A 22,544-nucleotide genomic window follows, 5' to 3' on the forward strand; every position below is an offset into this window, starting at 1 on the left:
AACCTTTGGCCCTCTAGAGGTTGAAACATAAAACTACAAGTTACTTGCGGAGGAACATTGTTTTGGTAATTACGCGAGTTGTGCTTCGGCTCTGCTATTATGCGCGGATGAATCTGTAGACTCGAGGCACACCTCACCGCTGTGCCCATGATGATGATGACGACAGGTGATCGCCTAATCAGCGCGAAGACGGATATCTGAACAATTCTATTGATCAGGTAGAGATGCTGTTGTTGCTTTGACGATGAAATCAGTTGTTTTAAAGTAACGTTACAAAAGTTTGGCAATGCTGACAATGGACAATTGTTATTCATATCAAATAATGGTGGAAACTATAATCTGGCAAGGTTATTTTTAGGAAAATAGACCAAAGTAATTCAAACTGTGTTAATTTGGAAAACACTGCTTAACCAATGGTGTTTGTTGACTGGCATATGATAAGGAGTTTTTTTGTTTTGTTTTGTTTGATGGTGCAAAAAATATGCCCTTAACAGTTTTTAGGCATTAAAAGCTACTGAGCCACATGGCCATCTATAAAAATGTAGTTGGAGACAAGAATGAAATCAGCACTGAATTCTTCAAATGAAAGCCCAGCATGAGATTTTATTTTATATCATGTAAATACATCAGATTTTGTCTAATGTTCCTCACCAACAAAAAGTTAAATTCATTTATACAAAAGAATATTTTGGTTAACAATGGCTGATGCCTCTTTACTGGCATAAAAACAGAGTAATTTCCCCCATCAAGTACAAATAAATTCATAAATCATCTGTCCGTTGTGCTAAATGGAAAACAAATTTAGGTAACACTTTATTTTAAGGTGGAAGTTACACATTACTACATGTACTTACTATAATAACAACAGTTAATTATGCATAATTACAAGTAACTAACCCTAAACGTTCCTCTATAGTAGGCACATGTAATTTATTAATATTACTCAGTACTTATTTGAGTAAGTACAATTTAACTGTCACCTTAAAATAAAGTGCAACCCACATTTAACTCCTTTCCAGGTCAACAGGAGAACTATTTCTGGAAGAAAGCAATGGAACTTTATCTTAGCTTATTTAAGAGCCATTTTTTTATAAAGACTGCTACTAAAGATCTTGCGTCTGTGGCAGAGTTGGCATGTACGTTCTCCTTAGCTTCAGCCCGTTTACTACCAGCTATAAAAGCACTGGTTATCCAAGAGAGGCTCCAGACCTCCTGTAAACAAGGCCACAGATTAGCAGGTCATTTCCCAGCAGAGTCAGACAATGGGAAACCTTTTCTAATGCCTCATTTAGCTCTTCTCCCTCTACAGGAAATCTCAAGACAGATGCATGATATTGTGCAACACAATTCCCGAAATGTACGCTTAAAAAGAATGCATTATTACAGCATGAATTACCTTTTGTTAAGCACAAGGACATGACAAAGAAAAACCATTCCACTGTTGTAACCAATGAAAAGAGCATTTTTTTTAATTCATAACTGTCTTGCATTTTATATTCCAGTAACATACATATGGGTTCTTCATTATAACATATTCACAGTTCAATATGCAACAATTCCTGTTGTCTAATTCCTAACATCATTCCCCTGTAGAACACAATTATGTAAACGTTCAGCCATTTATGTGAGAGCAAAAGTGACCAGTGTTGAGCGCTACACAGCCGTGTCATGACGGCATCTTCAAATTCCTAAAAAACGTCACAACTTCACTCAAATCAATCCATAAGCAACGTACACAAACCTTTTCGACTTGGGATGTAACGATAGTGTTTTCCTTTGTAAACCTCATAAATCCTATATTAGAGTGACGCCGCACTTTTAAATAGTTTTAAAATTCTCTCGGTTTATGGTGTATGTTTAAAACTGATACAAAAGTGTGAAAAAGCGTGAGGATAAACAAATTCACAAAACCAGAGTCCGTTTATGACTGAATAGCTCTGTTAGTGTGTTGACGCGTCAGCTTGAACACTCGTAAATAGGGTTTTGTACACAACATTAGCAAATAATTTAGGCCTACTGGACAGCGGCTGATTGTCAGTGAAGAAACATCAAGTATGCATGCCGGTGAGGGCAAAGAGAAAGACAAACAGCTACAAAAAAAAAGCACTATGATGTGCTACAATGGCTTTTTGTCAGGCAGGCATAGAGGCAACAGGTCAGAAAGGCCTTGTCAAAGGAAGCCCTCATGGGGTGCTATGAGCATAACCAGACTGGGAATTAAAGGGATAGTTCTTAGTTTCTCAATTCTGTCATCATTTAACCACCCTTTTGTCTTTACAAACCTATACAACTGTTTTTTATGTCACTTTCAGGGATTTCGACAGTTCCTGGTCAAGTAATTTGGGTTTGAAATGACATTTTTAGATGAACTATACCTTTAACCAAGTCTGATCACTAAACAAGCCTAATTAAAGACAGTCTGTAGTTCTCTACTGTACATAGTGGCATTTTGTAACCGAAGAGCTTTATAACACAAGTCTACTGTAGCAAATTCAAAACCTGTGACTGAGTTTTGCCTAACTTATCTACAAGAATTATTGGGACCTTTTAAAAGCTCAAAAACCATCAGATTTCTAAAAGCAAGTGACATTACAGCTATAAAGTTCTTCTGGTTGTAATAAGAATCATGCACACACATACACACACACACACACACACACACTATGGGTACTGATTGCATTTCAGCGGGTGAATCTGTCCTCTTCGTTTTTCCGAAAAGTACAAATCTTAAAAGTTTGCCAATGGTTAAATAGACAATGTGATTGTGTAAAAAACAAAAAAACAAAAATCCATGATAGAGGGTTCAATTCAAGGCCTGTTAGACTGTCTATATTTTGACTGTGCATCTCTTCTTTATGTTGCTTCTTGAGGGGAGATAGGAGTCCCACCGGGTTCAGTGGGGAAAAACGATCCATAAAAGAGCAGAATTCCCTATAAAACGTTTTTAGGCCAATGGACAGGAAGAACAAAGCGAATAAACAGGATTGGGACAGATGCCAGCGCTTGAATCCAATGGACTGGATATAGCAGTGTCTGTATAATGAGCGGTCAGTAGTTCTTCTCAGCAGTCGATTTTGCCCTTCTCCAGGGAGCTGTGGATTTTATCCAGAGTCTTTTTAATGCGCAGGGCGGTGAGTCGAGCCGATGGGTTCTGGTACCAGCACTCTTTCATCAGCTTCACCAGAGCAGACAGGGTCTGTGATCACACACACAAACACTTGTTTTCAGATCATGGTGAGGATCCAATGTTTTAGAAGCATAATCAGACATTTAGTTCCTTGTTTTTCTTACAGGGATCACAACTACTGATTATTTTTAGTCTAAAGATAGTGAGTGCTGCAGAGAAAACATACTTTTGTAGGTCAACCCGGAGGTTAGAGTCACCCTGATTCCCTCGACAAAAAGCCAATAGGACTTTTTAAATTTGCTTTTAGATTATAACAGAAAATAAGCTCAAAAGTTTATGATGATTACAAGCTAAAGTTATAAGGCTATAAACGAACTACAACACGGTTGCATGGCTTCGACATCACCACCACTAAACCTTCGACAACTCTTTCAGTCTTTATTCAAAATCTGTAAGCTGGAAAGTTGTAAAAACAGACTAGTGAGCAGATTAGTTTTCATCGAAGGCGTGATGATGTGGAATGTCCCTCACAACCTCTGTAGGCCAATTTAGCCACTTGTTATCAAGTCTTTTTCAAGACATTTCAACTAGAAGTGAAAAAATTAACTCATCTCTGGGTTCAAGTACTCATTCCTGCAGCACTCTATATGAGTGGACTATTAACACATCCACTAGACAGGTTTACAGGGACACAGAGATGTCTCCTCAGTACTTACAGGATCTGAAAACCAGCGGTTGGGAATGAACGGCCTTTGCTGCTCCACACAAACCACTTTCCTCATGTCGTCAAAGCTGGGGTCGTTAGGCACCAGGTCATAGAAAGGTGGCTTGTATTCCTCTACGATTCCTACAGGATAACAGTCGAAGAAACAGTCACTGAGCATTCATTTGGACAACTGTCTGAACAGATATAGGCAATAACTGTACTGCCCTTAAATACGGACAAAATATAATGTTGTGTCCAGTGAGCTGACCGTTACTGATGGTTCTGCGAGCGATCTCCCACAGCACCAAACCAAAGGCCCAGATGTCCACCCTCTTATAGGCATCAAAACAGTCTGTCTGAATGGTCTCATCTAGAACCTCCGGTGCCATGTAGCGCTTGGTTCCTACTTTAGGATTATTTCCCACATCCAGCTGATTATCAGACTGCGTGTGTGTTACTGCCAGACCTATAGGAAGATACAAGGAAGGGAATGAACAAAAGACGAAGGAGAGAAGTACATTTGTGAATCACTAAAACTACTATTATACACTAAAAGTTTGTTCGGTAAAATTTTTCCACAATTAATTCCGCAAGGATGCATTAAAATTGATGAAAAGTGACAGTAAAGACTTTAACTTTGTTACTAAAGATATTTTAAACAAATGTTATTTTGTAAGAACAGTTCATTTATAATATTTCTGTTGTATTTTTGATCAAACACATACAACCTTGGTGACCATAAGAGACTTATTATCGACCTCAAACTTTTAAATTTAAGTGTAGTCGAACTACTATGACTACTACTACTACCAGAAGTAGTCGAAAAAGCATTTAATTGGATTCATTTCATAGTGTAGAATGCAGCCACAGAAGACATGTTCACCTGTTGAGTAATAAAAACGCAATCTCATGCACTTTTAAACCATTTCAAATCCCTCAGTTCTTGCCATGTCCGAAGAGGCAAGCCAATGTTGATTCTCATTTTAGTACGAGCCCTGTCGCATTCTCTTTTTGCCAGCAAACTTTCCTCTGTTCTGCATTTTGCTTTTGTTTTTTTTTTAACTGGTGATTCCCTGGAGATTTCGCGAGCTCCATTGTCAACCTTTCTCGCTCGTTGTGACAACTAACCTATGACACTCCCACACCACACACGCGTTAAAGTAGCCGGAGCAACTTTTCTCTATTGACGGATACGACGAGACGCGGACAGACGAGAAATACAAGTACACAATTTCCAACGAAAACCATCCTGTCAGGTCTATATAAAACACTTATAATAGGCTTACCATAGTGAATCAGGCTAAGACAAAACACGTTTTGGAAGAAAGAAGAAGAGAACCTATTTATTATTGATTTAATAAATGTTTTTTTCCTGTCCGCACAGCCTTGGTTAGGTCAGTTACTACAAGAAATTCATTACATTTTGCAGAAAATTTATTTTAAAAAGAATTAAAAAAATATATATGTGTACAGGGTCAAATTTGAAGAAAAAAAAAAGGCAAAAAAACCCCAAAGCACAGCAGATTATTACCCAGGTCAGCAATGCAGCACTGCAGATCTTTCTTCACCAGGATGTTCTTGCTCTTCAGGTCTCTGTGAGCAATGGCCGGTTTGCCTTCAGTGCCAAAGATCTCCGTGTGCAGGTGCACCAGCCCGCTGGCTACCGACGCCGCCATGTGCAGTCCATCTGCCATCTCCACGGCAACACGCTGCAGGTAGTCATAGAGAGAGCCGTTCTCGTGATAGTGTGTGATGAGCCACAGCTGAGTGCTAGAGTTTCGGGAGGTCATGTCAGAAGCCATGAATCCTGCAAAGAAAAGAGTTTAAAATAACATTAGCCACAATGCTTTGAAAAGATGCTATCCTCTCTTTATGAGTCAGAAAAAAAATATGTCTGACTCACCTAATATATTATCATGTCGTAGTAGAACAGTGTTGTATATTTCGGTCTCTCTAAACCATGACTTCTCATCTCTGGAGGAGAAGATCTTCACGGCTACATTCTCTCCTTGCCACTGACCTCTCCACACCTCACCATACCGTCCCTTACCTGAGAACATAAAACACAAAGAAATCATATCACATACATCCCTGTCCCCAATTTGTGGCACATTTGTCTAGACAGAGATTACATAATTGTGTAATCTATACAAAGGCCCCAAAAACCCAATGGCCCTTACCAACACATTCTACCAGGCTGATCTGCCGTGCAACTGTCCTCTGCACCAGGAAGGGCAGTCCTGAACCACTGCCTGATGTGCAAGAATGATCCATCAGGTCCTAGAAAACAACAAGACCGATGAGTCAATATCTAACCATTAAAAGAAGGAATACAGAACAACTTTAGCTAAACCACTGCAACATACGCTACTATTCAAATGTTTGGGGTCAGTACGATTTTTTGTTTTGAACGAAATTAATACTTTTATTTAGCACTGCTCCATTAAATTGATCAAAAGTGACAGTGTAGCCTTTTCCATTGGTATAAAAACATTTATATTTCAAATAAACGCTGTTCTTCTGAACTTTCTATTATTCAAAGACAAAACAGCTCAATTGTTTTTAGCATTGCTAATAAGAAGAAAAGTTTCTTGAGCATCAAATCAGCATATTAGAACGATTTCTGAAGGATCATTTGACATTGGCTATGTTTCCATCCACCTATTTTTATGCACATTTTGCGAAAAATGGTGGATGGAAATGCCGAGATGCACATAAATGTTAAAAAATGCGCATTAAAAAACGTATGCGCTCATTTGAGTCGGAACATGCGCATAAACTGCAATGGAAACACATTTATTGAAATAAATTCTTCGATGCGCATCAAAAAAATCATGTGACTTTGCATGATAGGATGGTATAACTGATCTAACCAGCAAGCCGTCGTCTTGTACAGCATCTGAAATCCTGTTTTGGTTGTTCTGTAATGCCTGAGCAAAAGATCGTCAAAGTGGTTCGGTAGAATTACCTCTAGTTCTACTCTCTTACATGACTGCATTCCCAAAACAACAGCATCAGCCTCAGCCTCCGAAAGTAAGATAACACATTTACTGCTAGTATTTTATTATATATGAAAATTATTATATACAGTGGCTTCTCCTACATTTCTTAGTGATATTTAGCTTCAGTTTATCAGGAAGTGATGATTTTCTCTTCGACTCACTGGACAACAGTCCTTTATTCGGGAATGTTTTACGCGATATAAAAAAAAATTGCGCATAAATTACATTTGCAACTTTGGATGGAAATGTAGCTAATGAAGACTGGATTAATGATGCTGAAAATTCAGCCTTGCCATCGCATGAATAAATTCTATTAAAATAGAAAACAGTTTAAATTGTAATATTTCACAATATTACTGTTTCATTCAAATAAATCCAGTCTTGGAGAGCACAAAAGACTCAAAAACATTTAAAAAAAAATCCCAAACTTTTGAATGAATGAGTGAACATCAATGGATTCATGAGTGAAGTTTCCCATTACAATTCACTCACCAAATAAAATAAATGTAACATATTCCATACAGGCCCTGATATTTGTAATATACAATATATATTTCAGAAACAGTTGTAGTGTATAATGATAACGTACCGCAAGTGTGCTGTCTCCAACGTTAGATGCAATAAGGCCGTCGATGGCCCCCTGCTCAGTGTCAAACTCATGCAGTCTCTCCAGACGCCCATGATGGAGTCTACGGCACACCAGCAAAGCCAGCACAGACAGCAAACCCAGAACCACAAACGGCCCGAACACAAACAGAACCAACATCTCCACACGGTAATGCACAGCCTTTTCTGATTCTGGACCTTTTCAGAAAACACAAGCAAATAGATTTACCATACATTTACAATTTACCATGCATTAAATTATTTATTAGTTGCTAAACTATAATTAAACAACTATAACTAAAATTTGTTTTATTAAAACTAACAAATAATTGTATTTCTTATTTAATTTGATGGTCAGTGAAATTGTTCGCAGGGCAGGTACATATCTGAACTTTAGCCAGTAAAGTCCTTACTCTTGATCCCTGTTTACAAAACAGTACCACAGCAAAACTGGTATTCAAATCTCCTACAGGTTGCAGATTACAAATCTTGTTTGTCTAGCATTTGAATGAATTGACTTACTTGTCAGCAGTAGTCGTAGAAGGGTCTCTTTGGAGACGTTGGCGTTGCACATGTGTTGGGAGCAGCATTCTACGATGTGACTGGCAGAGGGATTTGCAGAGCAGGTCATGCGCTTGCTCTCTGGCCCAATCAGGCAGCCACGTTTGAACGTCGTCACATCGTTGATAATGATAACAGAGGTGTAACACTGGTCTCCGGTGCACTGCTGCTCATTACAGTCACTGCCGACACACATGCAGTCAATGGAGACATCTGGACAGAGACAGAAAGTGAGGTAGTAAAAAAAAAAACTAGGAAAAAGGGACCCAGTCTGACGCCAGTTATCCCCAGCTGCAAAAACTCTGGGAACAATGAAATTAATTAAGGAAGAGCTGCATGACGCCAGTCCTCACAGACGAGACTCTCTCTGCCTGATAACTGAGACTGTTTTCTTCCCTTTTCACTGCCTTCATTTCCTGTGACACTGAACTGTCGACTTTACAAATTGACTACACAGGATAAAGGCCAGAGAGCATCAGTGACACAGATCAATTAACCCAGCATTCATGTTTTATGCCCTTCGTGAGACACGCTAACAGAGCCCGAGAAGAGAGGCCACTGACACCTAATGAAAGTACAACAACTACTACTAGGTACACCATTCCTACAGTGCTGTGGCTAAAAGTTTCCCTATGAATTATTGCTGGTTAATGCACATTTGTGCACATGAATGGCAAAAGATGGTTGACATTGCCAGCTCCATTCATTAAAGGGAGAGTTTACTCAAAATAAAAATTCCGTCATCATTTACTCTCCCTCATCTGGCTCAAAACCTGTATGACTTTTATTCTTCTGCAGAACACAATTTTTTTATGGTAACAAAACACTAAGACATTTCTCAAATTTGTATGTTCCACAGAAGAAGAAAGTCATACAAGTTTTTGAATGACATTAGGGTGAGTGAATGATGGCAGATTTTAATTTTTTTAAAGGAAATTCATTAACAGGTTTCCAGCCTGCTTCTTTAGAGAACCAACTAGTTGTCAGTTTGTACCAAAGACTGTTCACTAAAACTACTAAATACTAACTAGTAAATAAATAGTACTAAGTACGATTTTAACGATTATTCCTGCGGTGACAAAGCTGAATTTTCAGCAGCCAATTTCTTATCACAGCTGAAAACAGTTGTGCTGCTTCATATATTTGTGGAAAGTTCAAAAGACCAGCATTTATTTGAAATATAGATCTTTTGTAACATTACAAATGTCTTTACTGACACTTCGGCTCAATTTTCAGTCATGTATCCTTGGAAAAAACCCAACACAAACAAACTTGTCCCAACATTTATGTTCGGGTTTGTGAGTTGGCAATTAAAGTCCCCCTGTAGTCAATCATTGTATCCCTTAAAACTCACCTTTGATAACCAAAATTACATATTTAAATGTTTTCCCTAAGGAAAAAAAGTTCTTCATGCCTTGACAATAGCTTGAATGTAACTCTACATCCTTGACTCATTTAGTATACACGGTTCTATGAATATGCAAATTGGCCCCGCCTCCACTCACTCACACCAGCTCAAAGATCCACACGTTGACGTGATTGGTCACAAGGTAGTTTGTGGCGTCAGAAACACCAGCGATTTCAAACCGCTTTTTTGAGACTGTCTTTGGTTCATTGCAGTTTTAAGGAGAAAATACTCAGCAATGGTGTTGACTTATGAATTTGAACATGGTTTGCCTTAAAGCATATTAAAAACACCACATAGACATATAAACAACATTAAAAGCTTGATTTTCACCAAAGGGGGACTTTAAGAATTACCCATCACTAAACATCACATAAAATACATAAATAACAATAATTATTATTATTTTTTAAAGATAATTGCTATTATTATAGTTATATGATTCATAATAATAACCATTCTTATTCATAATAATAACTTAAAACATTATAAAACCATAATAACGTAATAATAAAAAAATAAAAAAAGGATTTATATTTGCCAGGTCTTTACCTTTAGCCGATGTCCGTAAGAATTGAAGCAGGAAAAGGACGATGATTCGGGTGCTGCAATGCCCCATTTGGTTCACTGCACTGAAAGGAAAGTGAGGTGTTACAAATGCACATTTAAACCAAGATACGCCACATATCACCCGTCCAGTTTAAATAAAACTTCTGCAAAACAGTGGGCCAGAATCAATCACCAATTAAAAAAAACACACACACAAAGATGACGACTTAATTACATTTTTTAAAGAGTGCAGCTGTGCTCTGCCTCTCTCACTCCTGTGTATGTGTGTGTGTGTGTTCAGACAGGGGTCTGTCTCCATGCCAACGGAGCAGAGAGAGAGAGAGAGAGAGAGATGCCCATTATGGAACGACATCAAAGACAGTGGAGGAGCACATTAGGAGAGGCAGAAAGGAACAAGCATTTTGGGGGTGTAGGAACTCACCGTAACGGTGTAATATTCAAGGACACAAATCAGGGAGTCATGATTAATTATAGACTATGAGTCCTTGTTGCATCATTTTATCTAACGCCTCTTTAATCCTTACAAAAAAAAAAAAGTACTTCAAAATGACCAAAATGCAATTTTACACAAGGACAGGCTTACTTGTACAACTCAGGTGACTCGCAGCACTGCCTTTCAGTATACGCACAGCAAGACTCTGTCTTCCCATTGGATCCTAAAAAGAAGATAGAGACAAAAGCAGCATGTTAAACTTTTTTTCTTTTCTTCCCACAGCGGTGAATTTTCCCTGGTCATTTCTTCAGGAAGGAGTGAGTGACAGGATAAGAGGGAGCCTGGGTGTCTTTACACTGATAGTAAGAGAGCTGATTCCCTTCTGCTGCTACCCATGTTTAAAAAGTTATGGTTTTACAAAGACATGGGATCCCTAAATGCTTCTGTTTTGCATTTGTCTGATGTAATAGAATTGTTTTTTTTGTTTGTTTTTTTACGATTATCAGCATAACAATTTGAGTGAAAATTCAAATGAATGGTTGCTCTTTCACTTTAATGACAGCAGCATCTTGTGCTTCAATGGAAGAAACAACATCCGACTGTCTGTACAAAGTAGTTCACATGATAAATGTATTTTTTTCCCCTAATATTAGAGACCTTAAAATAGAAATGAAAAATTCACGTAACATTTTTTCTCCAAATGCTTTCACAATACTGTTTCAAGGTTTCATTCATATTCCGAAGCTCTTACAACCTGGATCATATTACATATAGGCTAGTGTTATATGATTTCATAGAGTTTGTACACGTTACACTTTTCTAGCAAGTGTAATAGTTAAGAATAGAATAGACCTGGTAATCACAGTTTAACATGCACTGGTATTTCCAGATTTCAGTGATCGTGGGAGCCTTTTCAGTAAAGACCAGAGCGAGCCTTTATTGTCACTATCTGAAAGAGTCTTACATGCAACAAAACAATCAAGACGACTGACATACAATGGTATTACACCCATAATTGTTAATGAAAACCTTTTATACAAGCAGATTATTTACATAAGGCTCTTGCATTCACGAAGGTGGGCGACAATAACACTACAGATCTGCTTTAACAGATACAAGTCGCTACATTATTATCAAAGATCTCTAACAGCAACGATCCACGCACACACATCAACAAATATATAAAATAACTCGCAAAAACAGAGGCTGTCGCATATCATGACAACGGCTGTATTATTACTAACGTTATATCTAACAAACGGCCTGTTTGCAGCAGTTGTGCTAACTGTGCTAACAACGACCATTATTTACTCGCTGGATTTATTTCCAGCCATTCAAAGTGACATTTAAGATCGCTTTTACCTTCAGCTGCAATGCAGATGCATGTTTGTGTTAACGTTCCGTGTTTTCACTGTTTTATTCGAAGTCGTGTTTTAAGCGCAGACAGACTGTCTGCCGCCACCCAGAGAGACTGAAAAGACTGCGCCGTGACGTCACCATAAACAACTGACGCGCGAGAGCATTGTGGGATACCACAGTCCGCCGAATTTGGTATCAGGAAGCACAAAACAGCATTTGATTATTTTGTAAAGACACATTTGTTCCACACAACTTTTAGTTCAAGGTAGAAATTTAGTTCGTCAACAAACATTTTTTTTAAGTGTTCACTGATAGTGTGCCCAATTTTCTCTCCAATTAATAAAAATACCTGTTTATTAAAGTTACGTTGTTGATTGTCTGTGAGCTATAGTGATGAATTCAATCTATTTTACAATATTTACATCTTGATGCTTCTTTACAAGACGAACATTAGGATAGCAATAAGGCAATATATATATATACATACCAGGAATAGCCTGGTCTTACATCACCTATAAGTTTATACTGCCCATCAATTCCATGTAGGCCTATCAGTTTACCTAAAAGTGTATGATCATTTTTATTACTATTTACAATCTGTTAAAGAGACACACATAGCCTCTCTGCTTAAAGAAAGCAAATGTCCTTGCCATGATAGTCAAGGAGCCAGTGGCCTGACAGTTTTTTGCTCTAAAATAGCTTGTTGATTAATGACCGTGTCATTTTCTGTATGGGGAAAAAAGGATATGGAGTCAGGGACACCAAAGGGCAGGGAGATAAGGCGTCTGACGGCCCTCAAGTGGCAATTCCGTTCCACGCAATATCATAGATTTTTTATGTATAATCAAAGCAATGCAATTTTTGGGGCATTTATGGCATGGGGTTCGATGTTGTGTGGAACGCAATTGCAACTCTGTGGGAAATGCACTTTTGCTTTTTTTCCCTCCTTGGCATGCAACAACATGAAACATAGAGGGATATATCTAGTTACTGAATATAGCATTCTGAAGTTAGTTAACACTTTAAAGTCTGACTTTACTGATAAAATATTGTACTGTTTTGCTGCTATAAAAAAAAAAAAATTTTTTTTTGTTTATTATTCAATATATGTTTTTTTTTCTTGCATTTATTAACAAGGATTTTGTAATGTTTTGGCCACATGTGGACATCATTGTATGTGTACCTTTATAGGTTTGTTTTTGGCTCTGAAATGCTGTCTCCTATCTCTTAGCTGACTCGTGTCTCCTTCAATAAAGCATTGATTATGGGGAAGGTGACATGAGAATTAGGATTCAGAGAAGGTATCAAGTGGCCTATATGCTTCCTCAACTGCATAGTGGCACAAAAGAACCTCCTGTTGCCCCTCCATCCATATCTCTAATCAAACTTGGCTAGTTTAGGACCTTTGGTTTAATCTTGAGGGGCTTTAGAAGCTGTCCACAAAAAGCTATTGTATCTTACTTAATTATAACCTCAGAAATGATCTGACCTGCCCGGGTGCCAGGTGCAGTGAAGTGTGCAAGAGCTTGCATGCCATGAGGTCCCATTGGTTAAGGAAAGAAACACTAGATGCCCATCATGATCGGATAAGTGGAAAATAACCTAACAATGTTAGATCTAAAAAAAACAAAAAAAAAAACAGAGAAACTTCAGCAAAGACCTAATGGAAAGTTTTCCCTCCCCTCTTGGTTTCTGAGACTTCTGGGTACCCTAAAAAGGGAGCAATATGAGCCCCAAGCCTTTTTTCCTGTCTTTTTCCTTTTTTTAGTTTTACTTCCCACAGCACCCTGTGAGTCTGAGCCCATTTGGAAGGTTACTGTTCATAGTCAGCATGGATCATCCAGGAGGACACCTTGCAGTGGTTCTGTATCTGCTTGTTCTGGTTTCTATGTCCACTGAAAACAACATTAGTAAGTACTATATTTATATGTTCTCAGCTTTCTGATCTTGTTATGACATGGCTGGATGTAACATCTTGTTTGGATTGGCTTTCTGCACTGGATCAGAATGAACACAGGAGACACCTTGCTTGGAGAACTTCATATAGCAATAATTATGAAAAGTTTTTGGACAAACTTAAACTTATGTTTCGTTGAAACATGCTTGACAGTATTTTTGTAGGAAATATAAATCGTGCCTACCTATGAATTTAAATGTATTATTTTATTAATAGTTATTTTAATCAATTAATATAAAGATATATTATTTATTCATGGAAAAGAAGGATAAATGTAAGACAATTGTCCAGCATACATGGTTACTCATTCAATACTGTTTGTATCCAAAGTGTCTCCTAATTAAGTTGATTAAGATTGATTTGGTTTGATATGGCTTGGCTAAAATATAAAATTGTTTTGATTTGTGTAATTTTTTGACTATTGAATACACCTACACTTTTTGACTGACTGTACTGTTAATCTTCAATGTGTAAAATATGAATAAAAAACAATGTAAACTTTTGATTGGTAGTGTGAACAATTAACAAATATATTTGATGTTTTCATTCATTTGGAAAAGTATACATTTTGAATTCATATTTTTTCTTTGCAGTCAGATGGTGCACAGTGTCTGATGTCGAAGAGCAGAAGTGTTTGGATCTAGCTGGGAATGCCACAGCCAGGAACATCCGCGGACAACTACTGTGTGTGAGGGGCCAAAGTCCAACTGACTGCATGAAGCAAATTAAGGTTGTAGGAAATTGTTTCCCAAGAAGCAAATCAAATCAGAAATACTGCAAGAAAACAACTGTAATATTACAAGGTTTATAGATTTCAGATTGAACCTTAAAATTGTTCAAATCTTTGCTCCTCCTTTTTGATTTTCTTACCTTCTCAACTGAAAATTCAATCTTACAGAATCTTTTACATGTTTAGATGGAAATGGTTCCATAAATGATTTAGGATAATTTGTCTGTGATTCAAACAGAATGGCACTGCAGATGCCTCAACTATGTATGCTGATGAGATCTACACGGCTGGGTTTTGCTATGGCTTAGATGTGGCTGTGGGAGAGTCCTATAATGGTGTGGGTGAGTATTTAAACACCAGTCAAAGATCTGATACATTTTAAAAGTAATGCGTTACAATATCGCGTTACTCCCTAAAAAGTAACTAACTCCGTTACTTAGTTACTTTTTATGGAAAGTAATCTGCTGCGTTACTTTTTCTCACATCTGGGCTGGGCTTTGTTTTTAATAACAAAAAAAAAAAGTTCTAAAATGTAAAGGCCCTTTCACAGCAAAAGTGAAATGAATAAGCCTCAGGTTGAAGGAATTGCTAATTCACGGCTGAACGGTAGAAGTACAGTAACCATCATGTTTACACAGCGCACACAATGCCTCTGCACCTTACTCTCGATTTCTCTCAACATGGGGACAGGATGGCTGTCAGTCAATAATTGGGAAAAAAAGCAACTCAGATATTTGGTTGTACATTTCCTGTAATGCGTTACTTTACTAGTTACTTGAAAAAAGTAATCTGATTACATAACTCAAGTTACATTTAATGCATTACTTCCAACACTGGATAAAATGTTTTCATTTGATGTCACTGATGTTTTGTGTCTGACACAGATGGCATTAATTATTACGTGGTTGCTCTGGCTCGGACATCATCAAGTGATCTGTCATTGCTGGAGATGCACGAGCGCAGCTCCTGTCACCCAGGGATGCGGACTACAGTGGGCTGGACTGTCCCAATCGGCTTCCTGGTCAACACATCACAGATCAGTGTGGATGAGCAGTGCAACTTTCCCCATGGTGAGATGTTACTGGGCTTTATTTCATTATACTAATAGTTATACTGTAGATAACAACAAAGCTGTTGTTTTGTGTTTTGTTAAGTACTTAACATCTGGTTTAACTATTCGTGAGCTGCACATACATACACAAAGTAATGTTTTATGTTTGGAAATTGGAATAAAACTGGTTCACATGCAAACTGAGAATTTAATTACAACTTTTGGCAGCAATTTAAAAAGGCATATCCTTCTCCCTGTGGTATACAGCGGTAGGAGATTTTTTTGGCTATAGCTGTGTCCCAGGAGTGAAGGACCCAGAACATGATCCCAAAGGAAACAACCCAAGGAACCTGTGTGAGGCCTGCATTGGTGACGAGAACGACCGTCACATCTGCGCCAACAACCCTCGGGAACGGCACTTCGGGGAGGCTGGAGCTCTTAGGTGCTGTATAATCAGAGATGTGAGAGAATGCATATGTCTCAGTGGAACCATTATTCAAAATATGAATATTCTTTGTAAAGCCAGAGTATTGGATTGCTTAATGGTTTCTTGAGAACAAACTGCTACAGTATGTGTATGTCAATACACTACCAATCAAAAGTTTTGGGTCATTAAGTTTTTTATGTATTTGAAAAGAAAATTCACCAAGGCTCCAATTATTTAATCAAAAACATTAATAGTGTGAAATATTATTTTTAATTGAAAAATATTTTAATTAAAAAATAATTTAAAATAACTATTCTATTTTAGAATAGGCAATAGGCAAAGCTGGGAAAGACATTATTCCAGTCTTCTGTGTGACAAGATCCTTAAGAAATCATTCTAATTTGCTGATTTAGGGCTCATGAAACCTTTTTTCTTATTATTAGTTGAAAATGGTTGGGTTGCTAAATGAAGGATGAACAGAAAGTAATTTTCTCTTAGTTTATTGCATCCTTGCTATATAAAAGTATCAATTTTTGAACAATAGTGTATACATTTTTATGTGTTATTATATATTATTTAAAAATGCAGGTGTGTGGCAGAGAATCTCGGGGATGTTGCTTTTGTTAAGCACACTACAGTCTTCGACAACATGCAGGGTAAGTAATGCAGAGCGTAAGAAGAGCTGGTTAAACAGGAGGTCAAAAATGTCCAGATGCAGTAAGGATTTCAAGTTGGTTTCTTATTAAATGTATTTTTTTTAAGGAAGTGAAAGAGGACAATTGTAGCCTTTACTTCATGATCTGTATCATGTTTCACTGGCTGACAGACACAGGGGGGCAGTATTTCATAACAATGCATCACTTTGTGTGCCTGCTGGGATCTGTGAAACCCTTGTTTAGTCTCAGTAAACCCTGTTAGCCAAGTTCAAGGATTATAGATGCTAGTTTAATAGCATCTGGTTTTTAAAAAATCTGGCGTGACTTGCAAGCTTTCTTACTTTATATTTCAAAGTTTAATCCAAATGTTGGATACCATCATGCCTCCTGTTTTAGAAATTTCACCGTCTGTAAATAACCTTTGGCTTATTACTCATGTAAGGTAAGAACCAGGAGTCCTGGGCGCTGGACATGGAGCTGGAAGACTTGAAGCTCTTGTGTCCTGACGGGAGTGAAGCTAACCTGTTCCAACATGAGCGCTGCCACCTGGCTGAAGTGCCAACCAATGCTGTGGTAGTACGTTTGGAGGACAAATGCCGCGTTTACAAGTTCTTGGAACGTGTGCAGGTCAGGAGAGAAGGCCACACAGTCACACATTGGAGTCCCAAAGTCTGAGAACACTTAGAAAATCCAGGATTTTTTGCACTTAAGCCTTGGAAAAAAAGTCAAAGAAATGTATTATTGTGTGAAATGAAGAAGTATTTAAGATTCTGCACTACTTTTAGTAGTAGTAGTTAAGTCAAAAAGTAGTTTTTTTTTACTTCTTCGCCTACTTTTTCTAGGTCTAGGCAATTCAAATGTGTAACAATTGACTAAAATTGTAATGCTTATCATTTTTAATGTAGAGAAATTTTATTAAATCAGAACTAGTGGTCTTAAACCTTTTGGACCGCATTTGTACTGCACACCAGGGTTATTATAGTTATATTATAGTATAACTAAAAATGAAACCATAAAAAAACGTTTTTGTTACTTGAAAAAAAAAAAACTAGTTGCAAGGCAACACTTCCCATTTTAATTTAGTTTAACTTGATGTACTGAAATAACTAAATCTAAAACTGAAATAAGAAATTATAAAAACTTAATAGACATATTTTAAAGAAAAACGATAAAATACGGTTAAAAATGATAAAACACAAAATTACTAAAAACATTTAACTACAATTTAAAATGAAAACAAAAAATAAAAACTGATTCAATAAAAACTACAATAGTATCTCAATGATACAAAAATAACACTACTACACACACACAGTAGAAATGCCACGTATTATATAATGACATTTGTACTGCCAGACAGTTACACAGTCTGTAGATAACAGGTTTGATTAACTTTTTATTACATTATCCATTAAATAATATAAAAACAGTAAAAAAACACACACACAAAAAAAAAACAGAGGAAAAAAAGAACAAGAAATACCCTTTGTACAATACAGAGCATGAAAATCTCATTGGAAATATTGTTCCTGAACATTAGCGGTCAACGGTATGATTAAACGAACCCTGCCAAAACCTATATTAACAATGGTATCTCTAAATGTCTGGAGTATTACACAGATTACATCAGGCTGACTTATGCATTCAATACATCCAGCCTGAGCCCTGTGGTGATCATTGATTTTCACAGGACACCGTCTTACATTGCAGTTTGTTATTAGGGGAGGATGAAACTACATTGAGCTCTGTTCTAAAATCCCAGAGCAGGACTAGCACGCATGCACACACATATACTGAGAAAACCACAGTGCAAGATATGAGCAAAGATTGTCGAGAACATCCAATATTTGAAAATGAAACAAAACATGCATATTTCAACTAACACCCACTCCTGTCTTTTATTTGCTTTGCTACTAGTATTCCAGAAATTCCATTTGATTGCATTTTCTCTTTCTTATTTTATTTTATGTGTTTCTGTCTTCTAGAACGCATTTGCTAATGCCACTGAAGGATTCTCTTTGTTCAGCTCGGTGAATTATGGGCAGCCTGATGTGCTGTTCAGCGATTCCACCAAAAAGCTGCTGCGTGTTATGGGGACCTACACTTCCTGGCTGGGGCCCAGTTACACCACTATTCTGAAGGCGTTCGAGTGTGAAGGTACAGTGATTGGAGCACTGCTGTTAGACAGTTATTGTGTTATGCAAACATCAATATTGTAAATGTTTCATTAGGGGCTTATAGTGGTCATAGTGTAATTTTATTTTCATCCTCAAATTCACCATGAAATCAAAACAATTCTTATTGTTTATGGAACATTGCAGTGTTCATCATACAATAATTTATTTGATTACATCTTTTTTTTTCTTTTTCAAATGTGCCCTCATAATCTTTAATCAAAATATCTCGCCAAAATATCTCTTCTCTTCACTGATGATATTTTTACATGGCGGGAAGGCGGGACAACCTGTCACTCACATTGAGTATGGAAGCTTGTTTCGGTCTTAGAATAAAAAATAAAAAAGGTAATCGCGACTTTTTATCTCACAATTATGACTTTTTTTTTTTTTATCACAATTGCGAGTTATAAAGTCAGAATTGCGTGATATAAACTCGCAATTGCGTGTTATGAAGTCAGAATTCCAACATATAAACTCGCAATTGCGAGACAAAAGTCAGAATTGCGAGTTTATTTCTTGCAATTGCGAGTTTATATCTCGCAGTTCTGAGAAATAAATTCAGATTTGCGAAATGTAAACATGCAATTGTGAGATAAAAAGTCGCAATAATCTTTTAAAATGTTTTATTCTGTGGCGGGAACAAGCTTCCTTACATAAGATCACAGCAATGGACAATTTTCACTTTTTCGGGGTTCTCAGAAGTGAAAGTCGTCATAGTTGGGTAAATGTCTATAATAGTGAACGGGAGATGACAAAACTTTACTAGTCACTTTACTATCAGTCTGTGTAAAGGGTCCATAGCAAACCACAACAATCCAATCAATTCCCGCCCTTCCGTGTCATATTTATTTTACGGGAATACTTATGATGTTAGTGAAGGTGCATCAAAATCATCATTTACATAAGCATTAAAGGCACAGTACCATTTTTATTCTTTAGTGCTATAACTTTAAGACTAATGTAAAGGTCTTCTGAAGATCTAAGTATCCTTTTGGACTGAGGTTTTGAGTTCTGAAAGCATGTTTGCAAGGCATGTTATTCACCAATGCATCATGATTCTCTCTCAAATTAATTCTCCTATTTAAAAAGCCTTATGCCTTTATTGAAAAAAATACACAGGTAAAAACATTACAGATACAGAAATAAATCAGTGTAAATCAGGGTCAGTATGAATTAAGATTTTTATTTAACAAGAATGCATCAGATTGATCAAAAGTGACAGTGAAGACATTCATAATGTTACAAAGGATTTCTATTTAAATAAAATCCTGAAATCACGGTTTTTACAAAAATATTAAGCAGCACAACTTTTGTTCAACATTGATATAAATAAGAAATGTTTCTTGAACACCAAATTAGCATATTAAAAGCTTTGTCATCACAGGAATAAATTTCATTTTTACAACTCTTACATTTTTTTTTGGTGATGGTGAACAATGCCACTGTCCTACCCCTAATGTTTGGATAATATATATATATATTTTTTTTTTATTAGCATTTTTCCTATTTTTCATAATAGGATTTAAGATGTCCATGTAGCAGATGTGTAAAGATGACCTGCATTGTACACATGAGCTAACTCTGGTCTCTCTCTCTCTCACTACAGGTTTGTGTTGATCTGATGAGGAAAGAGGAAACGCTTTCACACTAACCCTAAAGCACTCTGTGTAAAGTGTGCTACTCTCGTATATGGGCTGAACACCAGCCAGCTCTGGCCTGTGTTTTGTAGTACTGTTATTACTGTTCTGTTCTCGCAGTCTTTGTATGGCTTCATTTTATCACATTTTCTTCACCTCTTTGCTAAAGCTAAAGTTCCTGCCATGTGAAAAATACAAAAATAAGCACAAAAAGACCCAAACTTCTATGCAGAAAAGAACTAGAGGGAAACACACCGCAAACCATGAAGGGTATTTTGCCTTGACCGTTGTTAGTTAATCCATGCCATTCTTTACAGTTCAACCGGAGATGCAAAGTTTTCTGAGCACAAAATACATGAGGTCTGCATTCAGGGCCAAAGCATACTCTACGCAAGTACATGAACACAAATGATTTTGGTTAAACAAGTTTGATTTCATATGTTATTGTTTTTCTTTAGGCATCAGACTAAAAGTATGTGTTTTATTCAGTGTCGCTGTAGCAGGAATTAGTGTCTTTTACATCAAGTTTTCTATTTCAGATCAACTATATGCCTGAATAATGTCATGTCTATTTTAATGGCACAGACTATAGAATTTAATACTGACTGCAAGAAAACATTCAGTACGTACACTGCGAAAAAGTGATTTTCTGAAAATGTTTTCAATCAAGATACATGAGAAGGAAAATGACTTAAGATGTTAAGTCTTGCTTTCTGAAAAATGTATGAAAATTAAGTGAGTTTAAGCTTAAAACAAGACAAAAATCTGCCAACGGGGTAAGTAAAATAAACTAAATTCAAAGAGAAAACAGGTTTTTTTTTTTTCATACCCCATTGGCAGATATTTGTTATTGTTTTAAGCATTAACTCACTTAATTTGGATTTCTTTTATTTATTTTTTCCAGAAAATAAGTCTTAATATCTTATGTATTTTGAAGTATCTTGATTTAGCAATGTTTAGATATTTGGACTGGAAAACAAAACAAAAATACAAAGTAAGATTTTTTTTTTTTTTTTTTTTGCAGTGTCCATATTCAGTCACATCTGAGTTTGCGTACTTGCGCATAATATGTTTCTGACTGCTTGATAATGACTTTTAACTTGAATATTCATATTCTTTGTGTATCTAAATCTAGCAGTGTGCAGATATCAAGGAAAGTTTATTACATATAAAGATACTCAAAGTAGCACATAATAGGACATTAAAACTCTTAAAGGTGGACAGATTTATGGTTGGTTGTTACATAACACAGGTGCTTTAACGGTGCTGTTTCCTGACCCTTCAAGGTTACAAAATACCAACTTGAACTACTGTGTAAATAGTCACGTCACTCTTAGATTTATAGAGCCTTCTCTTATTAATAAAAATCCATGTTGTCAAACATTTGCAATTCTCTTTTTTGCATTCTAGCCAACATCAACTCCATGACTCAAATGAACTCATCCAACTCTAGTGTGTGAATGCTAATGTATTATTAATGACAATAGCGTCTCGTATGAATTCATAATGAGCTGTCTATGGCATTCTAACATCGCTAATGAACATTTGTAAAATTGATTGCAGGTTAATTGAGGATTTTGTGCCAACGTCCTTGAAAATGTTCGTCAGAACTTTGTGCGCACACACGCTCACATAATTATTGTCTTTCTCTGTGTTTTCAGTAGATGTTTCATCATTTATTTATCTTGAATACAAGTTTAATTATCTTGTCTCTCTCTTAGGCTTTGCAGCACGCCCTGCTGCTTTACGGAGCCTATGATTATTAAGTCATTAGTGCATAAATAAAAATGTCCAGGTGAAAAGTGGACTTGAACTGTCTTAGTTGCCACACTGCGTGCCACACAATGAATAACAATTATAGACCAATGAAAATGTAGACAGAGGGAAAATATTTTTGGTTTAAGAAGAAAGTTTTGATGGTACCAGATGGTCCTACAGCTCACACATCGAGTGGGTCTGTTTATGAACACGGGCTTCATTAATCTGAGATGTAGATGACACTCACCAGCAGTAGTGCAAGATGAGCTGTGACTGCAGCTTATGTCATTAACACAGACACAAGTTAATGAAGTCTGAAGCCTTTTAATCCATTTGTATGCAAGTATACATCCTCTATTAATCACTACAGACATTAATACTT

The 22,544-nt window shown here is 36.8% G+C and overlaps 2 protein-coding genes across 2 annotated transcripts; one reads left to right on the forward strand and one right to left on the reverse strand.

Moving 5' to 3' along the window:
* Nucleotides 1–1,439: 1,439 nt before the first annotated feature.
* acvr1l (activin A receptor, type 1 like) lies at nt 1,440–11,983 on the reverse strand. The gene is made up of 11 exons (XM_084410942.1): nt 11,773–11,983; nt 10,561–10,633; nt 9,960–10,039; nt 7,964–8,215; nt 7,425–7,639; nt 6,014–6,113; nt 5,737–5,883; nt 5,365–5,640; nt 4,102–4,299; nt 3,844–3,974; nt 1,440–3,196 (listed from the first exon to the last, which is right to left on the reverse strand). Exons 3-11 carry the CDS (start codon nt 10,024–10,026, stop codon nt 3,062–3,064), a joined length of 1,521 nt encoding a protein of 506 aa, XP_084267068.1. The 5' UTR covers nt 10,027–10,039; nt 10,561–10,633; nt 11,773–11,983; the 3' UTR covers nt 1,440–3,061.
* A 1,554-nt stretch (nt 11,984–13,537) lies between these two features.
* Nucleotides 13,538–21,782, forward strand: otomp (otolith matrix protein). Its single transcript, XM_084410943.1, has 9 exons — nt 13,538–13,679; nt 14,320–14,456; nt 14,695–14,797; nt 15,341–15,526; nt 15,775–15,949; nt 16,523–16,590; nt 17,033–17,217; nt 18,576–18,747; nt 20,374–21,782. Exons 1-9 carry the CDS (start codon nt 13,601–13,603, stop codon nt 20,382–20,384), a joined length of 1,116 nt encoding a protein of 371 aa, XP_084267069.1. The 5' UTR covers nt 13,538–13,600; the 3' UTR covers nt 20,385–21,782.
* The last annotated feature ends 762 nt before the right edge of the window (nt 21,783–22,544 follow it).

The sequence above is a fragment of the Rutilus rutilus genome, assembly GCF_951802725.1.
Source record: "Rutilus rutilus genome assembly, chromosome: 6".
Taxonomy (NCBI): domain Eukaryota; kingdom Metazoa; phylum Chordata; class Actinopteri; order Cypriniformes; family Leuciscidae; genus Rutilus; species Rutilus rutilus.